Source organism: Echinops telfairi, unplaced genomic scaffold, assembly GCF_000313985.2.
Source record: "Echinops telfairi isolate 266 unplaced genomic scaffold, ASM31398v2 ScPeMD7_7424;HRSCAF=8462, whole genome shotgun sequence".
Classification (NCBI taxonomy): Eukaryota; Metazoa; Chordata; class Mammalia; order Afrosoricida; family Tenrecidae; genus Echinops; species Echinops telfairi.
In genome coordinates, this window is record NW_022111324.1 from 93824958 (window position 1) to 93848840 (window position 23883).

At 44.4% G+C, this 23883-nt stretch overlaps 1 protein-coding gene across 1 annotated transcript in view; it reads left to right on the plus strand.

Moving 5' to 3' along the window:
* LOC101640303 (synaptonemal complex protein 2-like) overlaps positions 1–22757 on the plus strand; it is a 48496-nt gene extending 25739 nt beyond the window's left edge. Inside the window, exons 14-23 of the mRNA XM_045298217.1 lie at positions 2684–2829; positions 3964–4003; positions 4590–4696; positions 4848–4911; positions 12060–12161; positions 14823–14904; positions 19522–19570; positions 20620–20773; positions 21807–21856; positions 22689–22757. Of these exons, the coding sequence (XP_045154152.1) occupies positions 2684–2829; positions 3964–4003; positions 4590–4696; positions 4848–4911; positions 12060–12161; positions 14823–14904; positions 19522–19570; positions 20620–20773; positions 21807–21856; positions 22689–22757 (863 nt within the window). The remainder of the gene's footprint in view (positions 1–2683; positions 2830–3963; positions 4004–4589; positions 4697–4847; positions 4912–12059; positions 12162–14822; positions 14905–19521; positions 19571–20619; positions 20774–21806; positions 21857–22688) is intronic.
* The last annotated feature ends 1126 nt before the right edge of the window (positions 22758–23883 follow it).

A 23883-nucleotide genomic window follows, 5' to 3' on the forward strand; every position in this document is an offset into this window, starting at 1 on the left:
CCCACCCCCACCTTTGGTGTTTGAAGCCTGGTCCCTTCGGCCCTTCATGATCACACATGTTGGTGTCCAGCACATTTGTAATGCAGTTTTTTTGGTAAAATTAGGTGCCTCGGCTGATATTCAGGTTGGCTTATACTCGAATATATATGGTATGTACCCTTTTTTTAAGTAATGAGGTTTGCCAAAGAGTTAAAATTAAATATTGTGTAATTATATCACTATTACATTTTAATATGTTTCCACAGAGGATTTAAGGCAGCCTATACCTTACACCAAAACAATATAAATAGAAAATTGGAACCTCAGAAAATAATTTAAGTGCCTACCATGGAAGCTAAAGTCAAATGACTATTTTTTGGATGCACATTGGATTCTTAGCTTCCTGGAAACCTGGGTGCAAAATGAAACACGACCTGGAGCATGGATCTCATCCTGGAAGCCACGAGGCGATAATCCTTTTTGTTCCTGAACTCTCGTGTGAAGTACTCCCTGGGGCCCAGGAGGGGTATTATAATCCCCCTTCCAGCATCATTCCCCGTGCTGAAAACAAACTCTGGTCTATGTGAACTCATTTCAGTGCTCTGTTAACCTGTGGTCCTCATACAGATATCAAATTTATCTAATAGAATATGCATTTCCAATTCACTAATCAATGAAGACACCTCAAAAACACTACAGTTGGTTCAAAGGAGAATTCAAAGGACCACGTGTATACAGGCAACACTGAAATGAGTTTACAGATAGTTGGAAAACCAGCCAGTTGCATTCCACAGATACCATCCAGGTGTATTTCTGTGGACAAGGATTGTTTGCATTGTTGCTGGTTTTATACAATTTTATCTACCGGCTGGTAAGAGTGGACTCAAGCTCCTTGTGAGCCCATGGCTGTCAGTAGAAATGTACTCCACGTGGGTGTTCACTGGCTGGTTTTCCAGCACTAGGTTGCCAGGCCTTTGTTCCAAGGTGCCTCCAGCCTTCCAATTATCAGCTAAGCGTATTGGCTCTTTGGATCGCCTGAGGACTCCTGCAGCTTACACACGGATGTAAAGTTCCCAAGGACAGTGAAAGTGTCCCAGGTCACCCAAAAGGATGTGCTAGAGGGGGGTACACGGCAACATCCTGGCTCATTTCAGTGCCTTCCATTGCCACCCATATCGTTCTTTGCTGTGCCTGTGGGAATTAGTTTTTATGTGCAGGAATTTAGAGTTTCCTCTGTTGGGGATTATTAGAAAAAGCAGGACTTTGGGAATGGAGGTGGATTAGGAAACACAGCAGAAGGGCCGGAGAGGTGTTTACAGCGAAGCCCCAAGCGAATAGAAGGAAGGAGGGAGGGAGGACTAGAAAGCTAGATTTTGAAAGCCTACCATTGGCATCCGAGGAGCTCAGAGAGCTGAGAGGGAGGGAAGCTGACATCTCGGTAAGCACAGGTGCAGTGCACATTGAGTTGGAAGTGCCTCCTGCCTATGGTGTAAGAAAGAGGTTTAGAAATCTCTAATGTAGCGGTTCTCAACCTGTGGGTCGCGACCCCTTTGGGGGGGGTCGAATGACCCTTTCACAGGGGTTGTCCAGTTCATAACAGTAGCAAGATGACAGTTATGAAGTAGAAATGAAAATAATTTTATGGTTGGGGGGAGCACCACAACATGAACTGTATTAAAGGGTCGCGGCATTAGGAAGGTTGAGAACCACTGCAGGCTAATGAGAACTAGAAATCCAATGTAATCACTAATTTCCATAGTAATTATCTGTCAGTATTCATTCAGGATGCACGTATAATATCAGTGACATTCTACGGTGTCCCTAGGTTGTCAGCATGGGTCCTGACCAGGTGTGTCCCACTCTCTCATTCTGATTAGTTTGTGGCACCGGGTGTCATGCTCTTCGGTCCTCTTGCTGCTGCTAATTCCACTTTTGGCTTTTGTGTCATTTTCATGGGCTCCCCAAGTTATGATCTCAGGTCTTCTCTTCTGAAGTGGATAACTGTTAGAACAGGGCTGATGTCTTGGGTGGAGACCCTAAAGGACACTACTGTCAAATTAAAAACCTCTTTCTAGATGGTTTCTATTTCTGTGTTTTTTTCAGCAGGGCTTTTCGAAATGGAGGCAGGTGATTCCATTTGCACATGGAGAACAGCGGATTTCACTTCGCACCATAGACAGAAGTGGGACTTGCAGGGAGGAAGAAAGACGGAGGGAGGGATGCGAGCAGAGAAAGAGAATGAGTGATGATTATGCTTAATACATATTGGGAAGTAGATACATATGATAGCTTTGCATTGACGAAATGTTCTTTAAAAACAAACCAGATTGAACTGCAGCATTAATTCATTTTTTAAAATCATAATTTTCTTGGGGGCGTGTCCAACTCATCACAAACCACAATACATCCTTTGTATGTCAAGCACATTTGTACATTTGTGCAGCGTTCGTTCTTCATTGCTTCAGTCAATTACTGTCTCAACTTTGTGTAAGGTCAACAATGCACACGTGTGCCTGTAATAGAAATAATTTCAAACACATGTAATATGTTTTCTTGTCAACTTCGTATTTCAGAAAACTCTGGACAATTGAGGAAAATTCTGGTGCGGTTATTTAAATCTCTTAATTTTTAAAACGAGATTATTCATTTAAATGAGATCTTTGAGGATATTGCTAACGCATTGGTATATTCTTTGTTTCGGTAGAAATGGAGACAATGAAGATGCTTGTTATTCACCTTAAGCAGCCGATGGTTATCGGCAACAAAGACGTGATGAAAACCAAAATCCACTTTGATTTGCAATTCGGCATCTCGCACGTTTCCAGAAAGGTTCTAGGCGGAGACGATCAGGTCACACACTTAACTTTGATTATTTGAATATGTTTCAGTGTCTCTTAAAGTTGTGAATATAGTGAGTATAGGTTCAAGCAGAAAGCTTGATCTTTTGAATGTTGAATACCGTGTGATAATTGAGAGGTCTGGGCTTGAATTCAAGTTCTCCCTGGCCATCTTCCTTCACCTGTCTTACCTGTGAAGGGCATAAAGCCTCTTGAAATGACTTCCATTCTGTTTGCAGTGAACAACCTAACTCCTAGCTGGGATAATGTCCACACCTGGCTATGTTCTTCCTGATATTCCAGGGTACTCACTGTGGACTTCTGGGTATTTCCTTCTCTCTCAGCCCCCCTTAGACCCAGGAGAATGATCAATGGGGACGTTTCTTAGGGACATTTACCAAAGTGCCTTATCTTTTGGGCATGCTCTAGGCCATTTATATATCATAGTCTCTCTGTGAGTTTCCCTCTTTATATATAATAGAAAGAAGTCTTTCTTTGCTACAAATGTTACAAAGTAATTGTTTCTTATAGAAAACAACCCCTTCTATCTGAGTTAGCATAAAACTGGAATGCCTTTACTTATGAAAGACTAGATGTGTTTACTCATTTCATAAAGTGAATGAGGGTTTCAGGGGGAGAAGTAGGGTCTTCATGCTATTAAGTCACAGTTCCTGGAATGGGAGAACCCTGGGAACATGGGTGAGCTGAGATCCTACAAGTGGGAACACGCTGCAAAACCCATAGTGGGTGGTCCCACCTGATCCCCAGCAGGTGCAGCAGGGATTAGACGTTAACATAGAGGTTATACTTGGGCTGAGGAGAGAGAGGCCATAAGATGCCAACACCGAGTAGTTCTGAGCTGAGGACTGGACAGCGAAATTGGTCCTGGAACACGGAACAGGCATAGGCTGGAGAGAGTACAGTGATCCTTAAAAAAAAGAAAACTGAAGGTTTATCTTCTAATTTATTACTTTTTGGTGGTTTGAGCTTTAAGTATGTTGCATGTATGTGTGTGTATTTGTGAGTGTGTGCACACACAAATACATAAAGGTGATTATGGCTTTTAAAAAATGTTCTGAAATGAAATCATTGTGATTATTACAGAAGAGATGACTGCTTTTAAAAGTGAGTTTGATTTGCATTTCAGACGGTGCCTTATGTGAAAGAAGAGTCCTCAGAATCTATTGGTAGGTGTGGAAAAGGAGACTGAAATTTCTAGTAACCACACCAAAAAGAGAGAGAGAGAGAGAGTTAGGCATATCGAAAAATTTGAAAATTCTTGCCCTGCATTCTTCATAAAAGCAGTCATCAATTCTTAGCTGGAAGCGCACGCTGAAAACCTCGGGGCTGCCACTACTCAGCCTGGCAGTGGCAGCCCCAAAGCTGTGTTTACGAAATGAAGTGGTAGGTGGGGTTGGATCTGGAAGGCCAAAGGAGAGAGGAGAATTGTAAAACGAGAGCACCAGAGGGAATAGAGCAAGGGAAGAGTGCAAGCACAAGCTGGGGTGTAAGAGTCGTAGCCCCAGTGCGTGTGGGGCCAGATGAGAAGGTGGTCATACATGAATCTGTAGAGGTCATTGGCCATTCCTTTTATCTGCAGATCTACAAACCTAGTAACCACACACATCCTCCAAGAGGCACGCGCGTTTGGTTTGGTTTTATTTAGAACTTTGTCTCTTTATATTTTCTAACAATGAAAAGTGTTGGCTCAAGTTGTTTCTTGGAGTGTCACGTCACCTGACACGGTTCTCTCTTAACACTCGGAATATCAAGGTCCTCTCCTGCTGAGTGAGCCTTCTACCTCGGAGCAGTCAGGAGCTGAAGAAAGTGCACCTACGGTTCTATTGGAGCAGTCAGCAGCTGAAGAAAGTGGACCTACGGTACTATGTAACTATTGGCTATTGGCCTGGTTTTCCAGAACCCAGACTCATATTTGTATAGTGTACTGGCTTATTCCCATTTAAGGGACAATATAGAATTTTCTTTGACCCACAACTCATATACTTATGGTCTATTTATTGTGTTTTTAAGATTGCGAACCAAGAGCCACTGATGACTAACCTCAAACATAAGCTGCCCACCTTGGAAGACACAGGTAAGAGGGGGAGAAACTGTCTTTAAGGAAGGAAAGAAAAAAAGAAAAGGCTGGTTTTGGCATGCTAGGCAATGATTCTAACAGCAGCAGATAAATTCTGCTCTTTGAGACCACTGCCTCTTTGAGATCTGCTCAAACACAGTGTTAGTTGGCGAGGGATCCTGGACAGAGCATCACAAAGTGGTGCATTGTAAGGACAACTTCAGTGTCTCAGTTTGAGAGGGCAGAAGTCCAAGTTAGATGTTGACTTATTTCCAGCTCTCTGAGGGTGAAACTGTGCCCCTCCCTCTCTCCTAGTCTCTGGTGGCTCCTGGGGCTCGTTAGTTAGAATCTGCAGCATCACACGGTGTCCCTCCTCTGTCCCTGTCTTCGTGTCTCTGTTCTAAAGGCTCCAGTCATGAAGGAGCAGGACCTGTCATATGTTCTCCTGTTAACTGACAGCTTCTTCAGAGATGCTCTTTCCAAACACAGTCACGTTCACAGGTACCAGGAGCTCAGACTCCAGTCTGTCTTTTAAGGGGCTGCCATTCAATCGGTAACAAAGTCCAAGAGGGACCCAGAGGGGCTGTACACAGGAGCCAGACTTTGTAGTCCCCAGGAGCATAGATCCTGGAATACGAATTCCCTCAAACAGCTGCTTCCTCGTGGGCCTCAGCAAATTGTGGGAACATCTTCCATTGGATCTGGCCAGGAAGCTCATACCATTTGGAGTATTTAGGCCACTTAAGGGTTGAGGTCAAGTCATTAAAAGTTCTGAACAAATGTTTGCGTGATAACAATGGTATGAGGTTTCCAAGCTCATTCACAATGTTGTGAGGTCTATAACATGTAATGATATTTTATGGTGCTTTGTCTTCATTTCTTAAATGTACAGATTTAGAATAGCTAAAAAAGTATGAGTCAGATATTTAGAGTATTAACATAACTAACATCTGCATCCCTAAATATCCAGTTTAAGAAATGTTTTCACTGCCATTGATTCAATCTTGGTGCATTGAGACCCTCTAGGACAGGGTAGAACTGCCCTGTGAGATTCTGAGACTAACTCTTTACTGGAGAAGAAAAGAAAGCCTGATCTTTCTCCCATGGAACTGCTGGTGGGTTTGAACTGTTGCTCTCGTGGTTCCCAGCCCAATGTGTAACCCACTGGACCACTAGAGCCTTCAGTTTAAGAAATACAGTATGATCAGAAAGTTCTGACAGTCTGCTTTAGAAAACTCTGCCATTGAAAAACCTATGGGTCATAGTCCTTCGCCGATATACACAACGCTGCATGGAGCACCCAAGACGGTAAACCCCAAAGCCAGAATGACGTTTGGGTGCAGCCGAGCTTGCTGAGTACACATTTTTTGAGCAATTCCCTCGGAGTTAGTACACTCAGTGGTGTCTCCTTGGAAGATTTTGGTCACATGGAATTTTTTTTCTTGAAAGCAGTTTTGCTCCAACCCCATTATTTTGTGGTGGCCTATTTAAGAGAACAGCATGCAGCTGTGAAGTTTTGTTCCCTGCTCAGGAAAAATGCTGCAGAAACTGTTGTGATGTTGAACACAGCTTACAAGGACAGTGCTGTGGGAAAAACTCAAGTGTATGCATGCGTGGCTTTCTCGTTTCAAAAAAGGTGAAATGTTAATTGATGACAAACCTCGTTTTGGATGTCCATCAACTTCCCGAATGGATGAAAATGTCGACCGATAGTGCATTTGGAGTTCATTCCCCCAGGTCAGACTTTAATCATACTTTCTAGTTAGAGGTTCAGAAAAGATTGCATAACTGTGTGTGACCAAAAACTTGATTTGTGGTTGACGGGGCTGGTTTTGCTACCATGACAATGCACCTGCTCACATAGCCATCTTAGTGTGCCAGTTTTGTGGCAAAAAAATAGCATGCCTCTCTTGTCCCATGCACTTTACTCACTTGGCCTCCCTCCGTGTGACTTTTTTTTGTTTCCACGCACGAAGCGGGACCTGAAAGGACAGCAATTTGACAACGTAGAAGAGGCGAAGGGAAAAACAAGGGAGGTGCTGTCAGCCATACAAACAGATGACTTTGACAAATGTTTCCAATAATGGAATTACCGATTTGGCAAATGTATTAAGTGTAATGGAGAGTACTTTGAAGGTGAAATGTTTAAAATACAGAGCTTTGGGGAAAAAAAATTCCGGGTTTTTTTGGTGTACCCCCTTGTAGTCCTTCGCTGATAGATGTGAGACTCCATGAATCCAAATGGAGCCAACGGCAGCTGGTTTGTAATGTTTCCATGAACCTGTTGGAGCTCCGTCCCCCCAGAGGTGAGCACTAGACTTAATGTTTCATTTGATCCCATTGCCACGCACGCATACACTTAAGTTTTTACCACAGCACTGTCCTTGTAAGCTGTGTTCAGCATCACAACAGTTTCTGCAGCATTTTTCCTGAGCAGGAAACAAAATTTTACATGATGAAAAAATGCCATCTATTCATAATGCCATCATAAGGAGATACAAAACAAATGTGGTTTAAAAAACAATGAAATTGCCATTGTGGCTCAGAATTTCTTCTTTCTTTCTTTTTTAGTAAATGGAATTTATTTCTCAAGGGGTTTTAGATGACCAATTTTGAAACTGCCACAATTGACCAATAAGTAAACAGATAGCAAATGGTGGGTGGTTGGTTTCTCACCGTTGGAGTATGAGGTGCAAAGAAGCAGAAAAGTAAGGCTAGAATGGACCCTGTCTTTGTATTTGAGCCCATGTTTAGCGTAATTTGTACACAGATGGATCAGTGCAGAAAATTTAACTATTTGTATATGTTGTTGTTCTTAGAGCTGGTTCTGATGACAATTTTATGTACTAAAAAATGAAACACTGCCCAGTCTTGCACCTCAGAATCTTTCCATACACAATATTGCTTCCTATTAATTACTCCATTACTTCAGAGAGACTACTGTCCCTACCTTTGTGAAAATCCTTTCATTGTTTACCCCAGCATTCTATTTTCTCTGTAGGTATTCCTAGAATAATATGCAGTTTCATTTTTTCCCTTTGCTATGTATACAAATGGCATCATTTGGTGTGGTCAGATCATGTGTAAGGTCTGTTCATTCTGATGCCTTTAGGGGAGGTGTATTCATCGTCCTCACAGTGGGGTTTTCCACCACGGGAATATATCAGAATCTGTACATCCCAGGGCGACGGGCATTGGGAGTTGGAATTGACTCGATGGCCGTGAGTCTGGCTTGTGAGTGTTGTGGGAAAAAGATGGAAGCTGCCCAGGATTTCCTCTTGCTTGGATCCACCAAGCTCATGGAAGAAGCAGTCAAGACAAAGGACATCTTCATTGAGAAAACCTGCTGCACAAGGTCGCTCTAAAGTCTGGCGAGCAAGGCTGTCACTTTGAGGACTGCGGTGTGTCTGAGCCAAGCTAAGGCCTTTCCAATCACTCATATGCATGTGGAAGTTGGACAGTGACTACGGAAGACTGAAGAAGAATCGATGCCTTTGCGTTGTGGTGCTGGTGAAGAATATTGAAAGTTCCAGGGACTGCCGGAAGAACAAACACAATGTCTTTCGAGTACTACAGCCAGAGTGGTCCTTGGGAGGGAAGGTGGTGAAGCATCTCCTCACATCCTTCGGTCATGTTATCAGGAGAGACTGGTCCCTGGAAAAGAGCATCATGCTTGGTAAAGTGGCAAGTTGGTGAAAAGGAGAAGACCTTCAAAGAGATGCGTTGCCACAGTGCCTGTAACAATGGGCTCAACCATACCGCATTTGTGAGGATGGCACGGCACGGGGCGGTGTTTTGGTCTGCGGTACACAGGGCACTAGGAGTTGGAACTGACTCGATGGCACCCAACAACAACGATGTCCTGGGATATTTGGCTTGTTGGCAGTGTAGGTGGTTGTAAATAACCCCGTGATGGAGACTTGTGTGCATTTCTCCGGGTGCATCTGTGACTATTTTCCTCCAGGTAGAATATCCACAAGTAGATTTTTTTTTTGTACCATGGAGTGTATATAGTTTGGACAGCTTTAGATGTGCCAAACTGTTTTCCAAAGTGCTTATATCAGATTAGTGTCCCACCTAGCCGTGTGTGAGAACTATGTTGCTCCATATCCTTGCCATCACTAAATACGTTAACTTTTAGGCCAGTTGTACAGTTGTTTATGTCAAGATCTTAAGACGAGTCTACCTGATTGAGTGTCAGCATCTGTTTATGTGCCCATTAGCCATTTGAATTTCCCTTTCTGTGTGATACTTGAAGCTCTTGCCTCATTATCCATAGGTTCATCTCTTTGTATTGATCTGAGGGGTTCTTCACACTTCTGGATATCAGTCCTGCAGTCTGATGGGGTGGAGGTAACTTCTTATACCTTGTGGTTTGTACCTCTCAGTCTGCAAGGTGTTCTTATGACTCCTTTTTTTAAATAATAAAAGTGTCGACAACACAACAGTTGCCATTTCAACACGCTTCATATATGCAATTGAGATAAATTCTTTTAGTTATATTTTGCAACCATCACCTGTATCTTATGCCGAAGTTTCTACCCTCCGACACATATTTTCAGTTCTTGCTAAACAGTCTATTCCCTCGTTTCCCTCTCTTGACACCCCTCCTCAGTTCACCACTTAAAGACAAAACAGAACTCTGATCTCTACACGTTGCCTGTTGTTGGTACGTCAGCCTCACCAGCTTTATGATAAATGAACACGCTTAAATGTAGTTATGTTTAGAAGTTAGATTTATCATTCTTTTTTCCATGGTTGGTGCTTTTAAGTCTTGAGGAATTCTTCTATGCCCCCAAAGTAAACGATGTCCTATATTCCCTCCTATATTATATACGTACAGTGGTGCACACGTTTAAGGTACTTCTTATGTCAATTCCGCACCATGTAAATAGATATTTGTGAGAGACTCCTGTTTCTCGAAGGAGGCACTTCTCTCATTTTTTATTCCTAGAAATGGTTGTATATGCAACACCGCATGGGACACATCATACTTTCACTTAGAGAAATCAGTTGATCATTGTGTGTAATCGTCACCAATAGCCTCTGCCAAATGTCCACCACCACAGACAGCTCCATGTTTTAGAAGAGTGGCTCCACCTTCCTCCCTTCCTCGCCTGGTGGCCACTACTGAGCTCTCGTCTCTAAGCCCTGGCCTATCCTGAATGTTTGATGAGTGCTATTTTGTCAATATTTGCCATTTTGTGGTTGGCTAATTTCACACAGCATACTGTTTTCGGGGCTCATTCATGTCGTAGCATACATCAGGACGTCATTTCTCTTTATAAAACCCAAACCAAACTCACTGCCGTTGAGTCGATACTGACTCTTAGAGACCCTCTAGGAAAGGGTAGAACTAACTGCCTTGTGAGTTTCCAGGACTGTGACTCTTTACAGGAGTAGAAGCCCTGGCTTTCCCCCATTTTTCTTTATAACTATGTAAAACTCCACTGTCAGGGCATACCATCTCTACTTTATCCATGTATCTGTCGGTGGACATGTAGAGGGTTCCACCTTTGGGTGAGTGTGGACAGTGCTGCAGCCCATTCCCGTGGAGATGGCTAGTGTCTTGGGCCCTTTAGGGTGAGGCTGAAAACCAGGTTCACTAGGGCAGGGACCTGCAGGCTGGAGCACAGCAGGTCGGCTCATGTAGCCACAGTTATATGGGGCTCACTCACCTACCTCACTCTGGAAGGGAGAGTCTAGGAACTGCCTGGCACGCCATGTGCTACAATGTTCTTTGCCATATCTATTAACTCATGATGAAATACAAAGCTAAGAAGAACAACATCTGCTCACAGGTGTGGTTTATGATGACTAGAATACACTGTAAACCAGGGGAGTACCTGTACAGTCTCTCAGCACTTCTGGTCTACCTCCTACTAGTATGGCAAGTGTTCATGCTATGCCAGGCGGCCTCCCATTCTCCTTGAGTAGCAGAGAGAGGATCTGAGGAGCCCATGTTGTTACCATAAACATCTGACCTCCGGATGCTATGAGACCAGAACTGGGTGATGCCTGGCTGGGTCCATTACGGAACATTCTGACCTCTGATTCTGTAGAAGAATCCTCATCAGAAGTGGACAAAACCAGAACGGAATTTTGAACATAATGCAGAACTTCTGGAGCCATTGAGATTGGATGCCTATCTGAGATCGTCGCTAAACCTTAAAGGAAGTGTTTTCCCCGAGTTCTTAGTCTCATTAGTAAGTGTGGCTGCTTTGAGGATTGTGCTGTCTCTCAAAGATTTATCTGTGCGAGATCAAATTGATAACAGCATCTCCAAAAGTTAGATGAGAAACTTAGGGGACAGTAGGTTATTTTAATGTTAGTGTAATAATTTTGGGGGAAAGACAGTAAAAATTGTACATGTAGAATTTATTGAAATTTTGTATATTTTCTTCTCTCTCTTTCTCTCTCTCTCTCGTACAGTTCTGCTTTCCCATGAGTTTAAATCGACCCAAGCAACTGGTTTATACTTAGCAACGTTGTTAGAATAGTGGTTTATATTTAGCAATGTTATTAGAATATTGGTTTATACTTACCAGTAATATTAGAGCGGTCCTGAGAGACAGAGGGTATGTTTGGGGCGCACATGAGTACCTGGAAGGAAACATTCAGTTATACACTAGGTTGGAATGGGACTATGTATTTAAACCTGAGAAGCTGAGACTATTAAAGTAACTTTAGGGAGGGAGGAGCCAAGCTGTTCTGTCTGAGGTGGCCTTTGATAGAGAGCTGACGCTCAGGGGCATCCCATGAGAAGTGTGGACCTGCCAGCAGGTGGCGCACTGGTGCGATTCAGTGAGCTGCTGGAAGCCCACCTGCCTGGACACATGGCCACCCTGCCAGCTGACACAGGCCCCGGGAAGGTTGCTTTGGAAGCCAGTGTGCCTGCTTTTCATTCGCCTGAGCCTGTCCCTGGCTAGCACAGTGCCCCTAACTGTGACTGTGCAGCAGCGGGGGGCCTGTTCCTGGGTGCCATTCGCACCCTTGGTGCTTTGATACTCGGACTGCGCCTTGTCCTGGTGCCCAGTGAGAAGGAAGGACCAACAGGGACATGTATCAGTTGCTGCTTGTCAAGGCTAGACACTAAGTTGTCAGGAAACCAGTGTGGTTGAAAGGAAGGTGTGTGAGGTAACACCTTGTGCCCCGTTTGCCTTTAGACCTGTCCGATGGTGGCTTTGTAACACCGAAGCAGTCAAGATGGGAAGATGGTGTCTCTCGGGAGTTCCATTCATCAGTGAGGGAGGAAAACGACATGGCAGGTACCACTGGGCTCCCAGCCAGCAGCTCACGGGAAGTTTAACAAAGGTGCAGGCACCGAATGTACCAATGAGAATTAAAAGGGAGTTACCGTTTTAGATCAGAGGAGCCGTGGGATTCCGGACATGAAGCAGTTTGTGCTTTTTGGATAAGTAAATTGTTACTTGATTTAACGATTAAAGCAAGGGTGTCATTTTCTACATTTTGTTTTCTGCTTCCTAATTTTTCTGTATGACAGTCTTACTCTCTCCTGAAGGCAGGTCTCTGGTTTAGTCAAAAGTTGAGAATGACTCTTTTTGTTTGTTTGTTTGAGAATGACTCTCTGTGTCAGGAATATACTCTCTGTACCACTGAAGGAGGAGGACCTGGCCTGATTATATATGAGCCTTCGGAATGAAGGCTCCGTTGTAGCTTGAAATCAAGGGCTCTTAAGGCAAATTTGTAGACTGTATTGGCCTTTGCATTGTTAAGAAGTCAGACAGAGTTCAAATGCTCTGTGGCTGTGACCTTGTGCACAGTTTGTGACTCTCTTTTTAATGGGAAAGAACAGTGACTGCTTCTCACAGTTGATGAAGATTACATGAGTTGATACATGTAAAATCTCTTGGAGGATTGCACAAAGCTAGTTAAGCCACCATCAGACTGGCTTCCAGACACACTGCCCTCACTGGAAGTGCCTACGTGTGTTACTGCCCTATGCTCTCCTCCAAGCCGCTTCCGGTAAACACACACACACACACACACGGTTTGGCATGTTGAGAAATTTGAAAATTCTTACTCTGCATTCTTTGTAAAAAGGAGTTGTGAATTCTTACTGGAAGCGGGCCCTGCAAAGCTCTGGGCATATAAAAGTAATACATGCAGAATTCATCTGGTGAAAGAAAGGCAGCTGGCAGCCTGGAATGATTCCCTCCACCCCATTAAAATCTCTCTTGGAAATGACAAAGATGGGGGGGAAGGGGAGAGGGCCCTGCCAAAGACTACATAGTACTTAGGTCATGGCTAGAAGGGCTTACCTAGCTGCCCACAAAGCCTCCCCTGATCACTCACGAGATGATGTATGTTCCTTGAGTTGAATTCCTAGGAGATTTTCCCGAGTCCCCATCAGTTACTGATTTTAGAGTTGAGGTAGAACCTGCTTAGCAGCTCACCTGCAGGGATGGCTCCTGTCCTGGCCATGTGGGAGCCACCAAGACCAATGGAGAGTATGCCACATGAAACATGGTTATCCTTATTTTAAAAATATCTTCTTTAGTGTTCTTTAGTCGAGGTAGTTGACCCCCAGGACTAAGAGGAGTTCATGGGTGCTAGAGTTGACCATTGCCTAGTAACGCCTTTCTGTGATGGGCAGGAAAAGCCAGCTGGGAGTCTGGCTTTGAACGGTCCACTCGCATGCTGGCCTCGGACACTTGCCTTCCTGCCTTCATCACCAGTGTGTCCGCTTGGATGGTTCACCTCCTTTTCACCAGTCCCTCCGTGAGAGGCTTTTGCCCGTCATGTTTATGGGATCTTCTCTTTTCACTCAACATGGCTATTCCTGGGGGCTCGGCTGGCGTCTGCCTCTCCTGTCTGTGATAGCTGGACCTGGAGCTCTAGAGAAAGGAGCCAGCCCCGCACCTGACCCGCTGCACCACCAGGGCTTCTTTGGCAGGATCCCAAGGGGAGGTCATCACTATTTTGCAGGCTTTGCCCTGTGAAGAGGAAACCAGAATGCACACACAGTGCCGAGCCTCACCATGACCCCGCACCCACCGCTGCTGGATCCATCCCTGTTCTTCGGGTCCCCACACGACAGAGGAGACCTGCCCTTTAGGGCGACTGAGACAGGAAGTTTTGGGGGAGCAGATAGCCTAATCTAGCCTTATCTCTAGTGCAATGGCTGGTGGGTTTGAATTCCTGACCTCACTGTTAGCACCCCTGTGCTTAACCCACTGCATCACCAAGTCTCTTCTGAAGCATCTATCACAGTGCTTAGCACCTACGAGGGGGTTTCAAAAAGCTTGTGGAAAAATTCCACTGCCTGCTAATCCCATGTTTCCACCAACTTTTCGAAGCTCCCTTGTTTAGCTACTCCATCCAGTCCTCGTTTTTTTAACATTTGATTTATACAAAAGGACGATGATGACGTCACGATTGTTTCAGAAAGGACACGTCAGCGATGAATTTCCACATAGCCCTCCTTACCTGCTCTCCACGGCGGTTCCTGCGTGTGTCAGCAGCACTCACTTTGGGCGGCTCTTTCTGTCCGCCTTCCTTTGGCATCTCCCCCAGTAACGGGGACACAGGCTCCGGCTCTCTTCAGCAGTGACACCTGTCTCTTCCTGACCTGAGGGCCGCCTTGAACTTTTGGGAGCAGTCAGCTGCCACCTGTAGCAGAGTCTCATGAATGAGGAGGCGGGTGTTTAGTGCTCAGTGGAAAGGCTTTTCTTACCGAGGACAAAGTGGCCCTGTGCAAACATGGAACTGCGAAGGTTCCAGAATAAAGTGAATCTCTATCCCTGTATATTTGAAGCAGAGCGATAGCACTGTTAATTTGTCTGGACAATTAAAATGAGCAGATAACCGCTGAGGTTAGGGATTTATTTTTAAACCTATCGTAAGAACTGAATGGTAGATTGAGATGCTTAAGCACTGTTGTTTTTTTTTATTTTTATGGTTAAAAGTTACTTCAGAATCTGACTTTTCAACAGAATTAGAAGAAACTTCTGTTCAAGTTCCTGTTCCAGGAGGGAAAGGCATCTCTAGGTAAGTGATTTTCAAAATGAGCAAACCATTTGAATCACTGGTCACGTGAGAACCACAGGCCGACAGAGGCTCACCTGCTGCTGCTTCCCACATCTGGCCACATCTATTCCCGGAGCACTGTGTGCAGGCTTCTGCTGGCTTCATTAGGGGATGGTGTTGATAGTGTACATATTCTCTTGAGTTGATGTTCCGGTTGAGAATTCTAGTGGTTACACATTCTGGCCAATATGTGGTTTTATCAGTTTTTTAATTCTACATCCTAGAGGAAATGCTATTTCATCGAAGGTTTAATTTGTATTTTCCTAATGACTAGTGGTTTAAAACAGTTCTTAATATGTTCATTTACTGTCCATGTCTCCTCTTGGGTTAGATGTTCAATTTTCTACTCTGTGAAGAGGGGGAGATATGCGAAGATTGAATGAGGTCCTGCATGTAATATGCCCAGCACAGTGGCTGGCTCTTAGTGTTGAGTGAGTAGCAGCTTATGTTTAGGACAGGCAGTACATATAACGTAGGGCAAGAACATGGATTAGGTAGTCAGGCTGGCGGAGTGGGTTCAAATCCCAGCTGACCACTTCCAGCTGGTCGGGCTTGGAAAAGTCACTTTTTCCCTCTACAAAGTAGGGATACTAAAACAAAGGGCTATGACAATTAAATGAACTAATTAGCATTACTGTTACTATGACTGTAACTTTGTCCAAACATTTTACTTTTCACATTAAAAAAGAAAAAGGTCTTAACTGATTCAGATCCTTATTCCTAAAGATTAAAAAAAATCATTTTATTGAGAGCCCATACAGATTTTGTAACAATCCATAATTCCACTAACTCATGCATAACTGTACAATTGCTGCCACCATCAGTTTAAAAACATTTTCTTTCTTCTTGAACTCCTTGATATCAGCTCCCCTTTATCCCCTCCCTCCTCCCCAGGAACCCCTATTATATTATATATTGTTATTGTTATTATTATCATTAGCAGTATCTTACATCAACCAATGAATCTGCTCCCTTGTAAATCTTGTTTGTTCCCCTCACCTGGGGTTATACAGTCGTCATTACTATCATTGCATGCCCCCCCCCACCCAACACACACACACAGAATGATGACTTGGTTGCTTCCATGAATTTTGGCTGCGTCCCTCCAGCAGCGAGCGAGCGCGTCTCCAGGCCAGCTTGCACTGCGGTCTGCGTGGTCAAGGCAGCCTGGCGCGCTCTAGTCGCTGCTCCTCGCAGTCCAGCGTCATCGTTGGAAAAGGGGTGCGTGACTGTTGCCCCAGAGAACTTTCCCTTAGAACAGGAGAGAAGATGTTGAGCTCGTTTAAAACACTACTGAAACCACCACCCACTCTTGAGTGTTAAGGGTCCCCAACCCCCTCAAGAGAACCCAGCGCTCACACATAACACCGAGGCTCTCATAGGCGCTGTCCATCTGCTCTGGGAGGTGGATTGTGCAAACTGTGCAGTCATCCCACTGCTCAAAGAAAGTGTGCAGAGTTGAGTCCAATGAGAGGTGCCTCAGAGAAAAGGCCTGGCAGATGTAGTGAGGTTAAAACGTCCTATCATCGAATCTCCCTTTCTACCCATTGTAAGGTTGGTTCTGTTTCTAATGTTTTCTACTTTCTTTTTGGTAGAGGTTTGCGGTGCTCTGTCTAGTCGATGTTGGGTTTTTGTTTGTTTGCTTGGTATGATTGTGTACTGTTTTGTCTGATTTTCTGTGTAAGAAATCCAGGATAGGTAGATCTATAGAAACGGTAACTGGACAGGGGCATGGCAGGAGAGGATATGGGGAAACAGGTAGTTAACAACTCTGCGTATGAGCAGAAAATGCTCTGAAATTGATTGTGGTGATGATTGCACAAATCTTAATATGATTGAATGATTCAATTGTGTGATACACGGGGCGGGGGCGGATAACTATGAGCTCTCTCATCTTAACTACTGAAAAAGAACACAGATAATAAACTGTGTTGGCAAAAATGGGGAGAAATTGGAATCTTTCTCCAATGCTGTTGTGTATGTAAGTTTATATAAAACTGTTTCTTGGAAAAATTGACAACTCCTCAGAAAGATAATACAGTGAACCCTCGTTTATCGCGGTTAATCGGTTCCAGACCCTACTGTGATAAATGAAATTCCACGAAGTAGGATTCTTTATTTGTAAATCAAATATTTTCATAGTTAGAGCATAGAGGACATGAAAAAACACCCTTTAGTCACCATTACACTTGTATTACCCAATTTATTAAACGAAAAAGGGAAAATACAGTAAAACATTTTGGACATTACAATTATCATTTATTATTTATTATATTATTTATGGCATCTAGTTTACAGTATTACATATTTCACATACAGTACTATTATACATAGTTCTTACAAATACTGTAATCAATAGCCTATGAAATGACTTAAGGGATGTACTCTACAGGTGGGTCGCCGTCTTTTTCCTCTGAAGGAGCGGGTGTTGGCAGTGGGTACTGTTATGCGATAGAGTGAAGCCGCGGAAGTCGAAGCACGAAGTGGCGAGGGTTCACTGTATACTTCTCAACTGAGGTTTCTCTGTTTCATTTTGTGACTTTTAATTTTATTATTTTTGCTGTTGGCAACTGTATGCTTTTCTGTCTATGAAATCCAGGATAGGTAAATCTGTAGAGACGGTAACTGGATTAATAGTTTCTGAGAGTGTGTGTGTGAGGAACTAATAACAGTGAGTACAAGAAAGGAGAAAATGTTTTAAAAATGGATTATTGTGATTGCACAACTCAAATAGGTTTTAAGTTGGTCTGATATGTGAATTATGTCACTATGTCAATAAAACTGTTAAAGTTTAGGGGAAACAAGGAAAGGAAGAAAGAAAAGAAAGAAAAAAGCCTGGCCAGGTATTTGTTCCAGATCAGGCACTGAAAACAGCTCAACCTTGATACACCTGGGGCCATCAGGAGTTAAGCGTTAAGGTGACGGTGATTAAAAAAATAAAATAAAATTGAGTGACTCCAGGAAACAAGAAAGAGGTCGAGCCCACCAGCCCTGGCCACGATCTCCTACCCCCTGGTGCCAGTGCCAGGTTCTCGCGTGGGCCTGGTGATCCTCGTGGGGCGGATAGCAGGTCACGAAGCTGGCCGTTGGCTTGGCTACGTAGGTCTCCGGGAGTGCACGACGACAGCTGAGGAGTCTAATGATTTCCCACCGTTTCAGCCTTCAGCTGGGTCCACCAACTAGGAAGCACTCCATCGTTGCAGGGGGTGCTAGTGCTACTGTACTGTTGTCCTCAGTGCCTCCTCTGGTCTTTCTCACCCGCCCCCCAAAAGCCTGCTGCCATTGAGTAGATTCATATGTGACTACATATAGGGCCTCTTGGACCGTATCTGAATCTTTATAGAAGCAGACAGCCTCATCTTTCTCCCAAGAAGTGGCTGATGGGTTTGAACCACTCAACACGCATCCCAACACTTATCCAACACTGCCACCAGGGCTCTTTTCCTCACACACAGTATATGTCATATCACCCAACTGTAAACTCCTTTGGGTCTCACTATCTAGGATGCATCTGTTCTGCCTAAGGCAAGCAGAGAGCATTGTGAGCCAACCACAACAAATAAGGAAAGAATGTGTTATGGTGCCTAAGGGTTTTTTTTTGCCACCCAAAGCCATGTAAGTAAATCGATCCTGAAGTAAGTTAATCCTGATGCTCGACTATGGGAAAGCTTCCTGGCGAAAGCTTCCTGGGGACTCATCAAAAGCTAGAGGCTTTGAAAGATCATTCCTGTGCCAGGGCCCTGCTATAGACCAGTGGGATCACAAGCTCTTGAGTGGGAACCCAGCGTGACCCTTAATTCATTAAACATCCAGGTGATTCTAAGTGTAACAAGCTTAGGCTGCTCTTCAGCTTTGTTCCAGGTCTCCAGTGACTTGGCGGACCCACCATCTTCCTGTGTGTGTGTCTGATGGAGAAGGGGCCACACAAAGGCTTGTTCTGGAAAGAGCAATTGCCAGGCAGAGTCTTAAATTGCAAGATACGAAGTGTTTGTCACCTCTTACTAGACTAAGGTGACCAGATTTAAAGCGGGACACCATTGACCGGGGATCTGGGGGTGGTGGGGGTGGTGGTGTTCTTGATTAAAAATTTGGACCAAATAGACCGTTCCCTAGCTTGTCGTGCACTTTCCAAAAATTGGGACTTTTTAAAAACGCCAAAAATTGGGACTGTCCCGCCCAAAGTGGGACGTCTGGTCACCTTACATAGACTCTCTCCCTGCCAGCGGGTCAATGCTGGCTCATTGAGACCCTATAGCACAGGGTAGGAAGAATTGCCCCCGTGGGGTTTTGAGCACCTATAACTCTTTATAGGAGTAGAAGGCCCTGTTTTTCTCCCTCAGAGCAGCTGGTACTTGAACTGCCTACCTTGTGGTTCACAGCCCAACGTATATCCACTATGTCACCAGAGCTCCTCATATGCAATGTTCTGAGGAAGGCAAATGCTTGACAACAGTCTGCAGGATGGGTACTCCCCATGCAACCAAAGGACACATGGAAGAAAGAAGTCAGGACTGGGCTGCCAGGGAAGGAGGAGGGAGGGCTAGACTTACCCAGTGCTGTTGTCGGTTTTCTTTTCAGTTCATATTCTGCTCTCAAAGGTCAGCGAAAGCAAGACACAGAGATGTCGGTAACGTACTAACGTTTATTTCTTTCCCAGCATGCTCCCTATATGTCAGTTATGCCCATCCTATCTCCCAAAGTGTTCTTAGCTCTACTGGGTGTTACCTATATATTTAAAAATCTAATGGAACTTAAACCTTAAAAAAGAACTTTAAAAGGAATCATTCAGTTTTAATTGGGAAATCAGAAACTTTCGTAATGTCGAGTAAGTAAACCCACAAATAAATATACTGTGAAAAATTACAACGTTATGTTAAAGCCATATTTTCACTTTTACTTGAGCCTGAAACCCTTTGACCTTGTGCAGTAAAAAGCCTAGTAGCCTCAGACAAGTGTTTGGAAACGGATTTTTGTCTACTTGGGAGTCCCCGGTGCCTCACGTTGTTCTGTGGTCGACCACTAACTGAAATGCTGGTGCTTTGAGCTCACCTCTGTAGTTGCAAGTACCGTGAAATGTGTGAGAACTGGGTCTTTTTTTTTTTTTTTTAAATCAATTTATTGGGGCTCATAAAATTCATCACAATACATAGATCAATAGTGTAAAGCACATCTATACATTTGTTGCCCTCATCATTCCCAAAATTCGCTTGCCTCTTGGGTTCCCAGAAGAGAACTGGGTCTCTTTAGGACTGCCTTGTTTGACTGGTTCCTCTCACTCAGTTGGTAGAAAACACTTGCATTTATTTTCCTTTTCTGACAGGCTTCTTCCTTACATAGACTCTGGCCTTCTCAGGTTTTATGATACAAGAGGGCATCATAAAGTTCATGGAAAAATTGTATTATCTTTTAATTCCATATTTTTTCACCAACTCCTTGAAGGCCTTACCCTTCCTTTTATAGAGGATTTTGTCCTGTTTTCCAACAGCAACTTAGTTGATGAAATAATTGTACTTTCTTACCCCTTTCTTTCTCCCAGACCTGGGCATCATAGAAGAGAACCCTTTTGTCTAGAAGGAGCTATTTCTCTTGTACATAAAACCGTTGTAATGCATTTAGTCATGTAAAAATGGCACTAATTATAGCCCTTTGACCTTCTCATTTATCATTTGTCTGTAGACATTTATGTATAACAAACATCTCTTCTCTGAGACCAGTGAAGATTCAAGTAATACCAGCGAAAGATCTTGGACTAGGGGCAGTCAGCCAAGAAAGAAGCCCTTAAAAGTATATTCTAATAAAAAAAAGAAAGTAGCTCACAGAAGAATGAAAAGTAAGTTTGATGTGTATCTTCTTCTAAGTCATTTTAAAAAAAATTGTGAATAAACTATTTTCTCATGTGGGGCAGGAGAGAGTCCCCACACACGGGGTCATTTGTCTGTCTTCTTGCTACATTTTCTTGGAAAGGCCAAAGGGCCTTACATGAGGCTGGGCAGACCATTACATGTAGACGGACTCAAAGCAACCTCACATGCGTTCCAAGAGAGCTCACGTTCATGGAAGCAGACTGCCACATTTCGCCCCCTTGATGTGACTGGGAACCTTCTGGTTAGCACCCAAGGTCTTGAACCCTTCCCACTGGGGTTCCGTGTCGAGAAGATCGAGCATTATTTTTGTTATGAATAGCTAAGTGTGAAGCAGGAGCTATAGATAACAGAGTAACGAGGAGTTCCGATGAGAAGCATCTTGAACTGGCTTTATCAGAAAAGCTTCCAGGAAGAAGTGCGTGACCTCGAGCTATTGGGGAAAGTGGAGGCTTTAAGGGGCCTGCGAGAACATGGAGCATTCTAAATTATGTGTAAATGCAGTGGAAAAAAAACAAGGATGGCAGAGTGGTGTGCTCCTGGCACAAGGTGGGCCTCCTAGAACTCCTGCTGGGCGCTGGGGGTGGGGTGGGGTGGGGTGTAAGCAATTGGCCCTTGGCTGCTCGTTAGAGGCTGGTGGTTCAAATGCCCCGAGGGAAGCTGTGGAAGAAGGCGCTGGTGATCTGCTCGGACAAAGGCTCCAGCCAGGAAAAGTCTGTGTCCCTGTAACACACAAAGCTGCCGGGAATTGGAGCAGCCTGGACACATAGGGTGCTGTTTGTGAGGACAAGGGCTCAGGGCTGGTGGTGGTGGTGGACGGAGGGGGTTGTGTGTGGACAAGGCTTGAAGAGTTCTTAAAAACTAACTCTTGGAAGGAAGTGCCTGCCCCTAGCAGGTGGTTCTAGCTTGTATGGCCGGCATGTGTAATTGGGCACGCAGAACGCGGTTTTCGTGTGTCCCGGAGTGAGCTTACCCACTGTGCTGTGTCTTCCTTTGTCTTAGTTCTGCCACTTTCCCCCATCAGCAGTGACAGCGACCTGGAGAAAGGCCAAGTAAGTACACTGCACGCCGACCCCATCCAGAGGGAGACTTATTTCTGAAAGCACCCCTTTCGAGAAGTTGAGAATAACAGACTAGTGGTTTATTGCATTGCACATAACTGCTGATAGACGTGAGGGGACTCGGAGTGTTTACTAAGAGCCCAGGATGGAGATGGCAGATGTGTTTTCAGTGTCACCGAAGGGTTTGTGTTGTGAACAATCATGAACACCTGCACTTTTCTGGTTTTCCACAAACACATGCACTTTTTTTTTAGTCCCCAAGTTGATTTTTTAATTCCAAATACATGAACAAAATGAAATTATGGTTTTAAAAATAGAGGAATCTCATAAATTATATTTTAACAAACAGAGGAAAGTCAGGAACAAAAAAATAAATAAATTTTTTCCCTCCCCGAGAGACAGATCTAATAGTGGAAGAATGGATCTCATTCTTTGTAGCTTTGGGTTCAAACAAATAATTTCTGCTGTTTCCAAGGTATCTGGAAACTCTGATTGCTAACCGGGCTGCGGGGTACAAGGTCCAGACGCTCCAGGGGCGGAGACCGGAACTGCGGCTACAGCGGCCTGCCTTCTGCATAGGAAACTGACCACCCGTCAACATTTCATGTAAATTTGAAAATTCCACACTCAGGACCTACATTTAAAAAATCTGGTCCTTATGAGCCCCTAATAAAATGATTTAAATAATAGTAATTTAAAAAGAACTAGAAAAAAAATCTGGTCCTATTAAAATCACACTCATTGTGAGTAAAGAGGGCCATAGTGTTTGAGCGCCCATCCCTGCACCTCCAGGAAGAGCTGATCTGGTGTTCCCGTCTTGCAGCCCAAGCTGGTCAGGAAGCCCCCACCCCAGGAGGTTCAGGTGCAGTTAGCTGCTGACGGCAAAGCCTAATTCTGAGATTACTGAGCCTGCCGGCCAAGGCGAATCACACCCGGAGGCGAGGCACAGAAGACTCCCAGACGCCCAGGAGTCTAAATGTACCCTTCCTGCAAACCGGGCACCGGTCAGTTTTAGGCTGGGTGACTCTACCCCCTTGAAAGCCTTCGTCCCCACCCTTTTCAGTCAGATGGTCAAGACGTGGACTGACCTTACGCACAACTGGTGGCTTGTGCTGAGGTATTTCTTACACATACACCTTTAGATGGACGGTTCACATTCACCTGCTAAAGGGAACTTGGCCAAAGCGACCCTTCCCTTAGTTTTCAGTTTGTGGGCATGTCACTTCCATGATTTACAGATTTGAATCTTTATTTTTGCCAAGGGTTGAAACGCTCTCAGGGTCATACAAATATTGAACAAACCATCTAGGTTCCTTAATGACCCTTCACGTACCAGTGTGTTGAGGCACGCTGGTGGTGCAGGGATTGATTACGCGTTGGGCTGTGGTCTGCACGGTCAGCAGATCAAAACCACCAGCAGCTGCTCAGGAGAAAGACTGGCCTTTCTAAACAGTTCCAGCCTCAGACACCCATCGGCATCCGCGTTGACTCGATGGCAGTGAGTTGGGTTTTGGGTTGATCAGTCATTTGAGAAGCCCTGGTGGCACGGTAGTTAAGTGCTTAGCTGCTCAGCCTAGGGTGAGCCAGTGGAAACCCAGCCGCTGCTCTGTGGAGGACAGATGTAGCAGTCTGTTTTGGGAGGATGTCAAACCTCAGAAACCCTAAGGGCAGGTCTACTCTGTCCTGTATGGTCACGGTGAGTCAGAAGCAACTTGATGGCTCAGAGCATAAATTTAGAGCCGAGTCTTCGAACTATAGCAGCCATCGCAAATAGCAAGATGGCTTTGTAAAAAATTGCATTGCTCCAGGACAGATAAACCCCTCAGGAGCAATAATGGAAGTAGCGATACCATGAGGGTAGGGGGAAGGTGGGAGAAAGGGGAAACCGATCGCAATGATCAATGTATAACCCCCCAGCCAGGGTGACGAATAACAGAAACGTAGGTGAAGGAAGACAGCAGACTGTGTAAGATATGAAAATAATAATTTATAATTTATCAAGGGTTCATGAGGGAGGG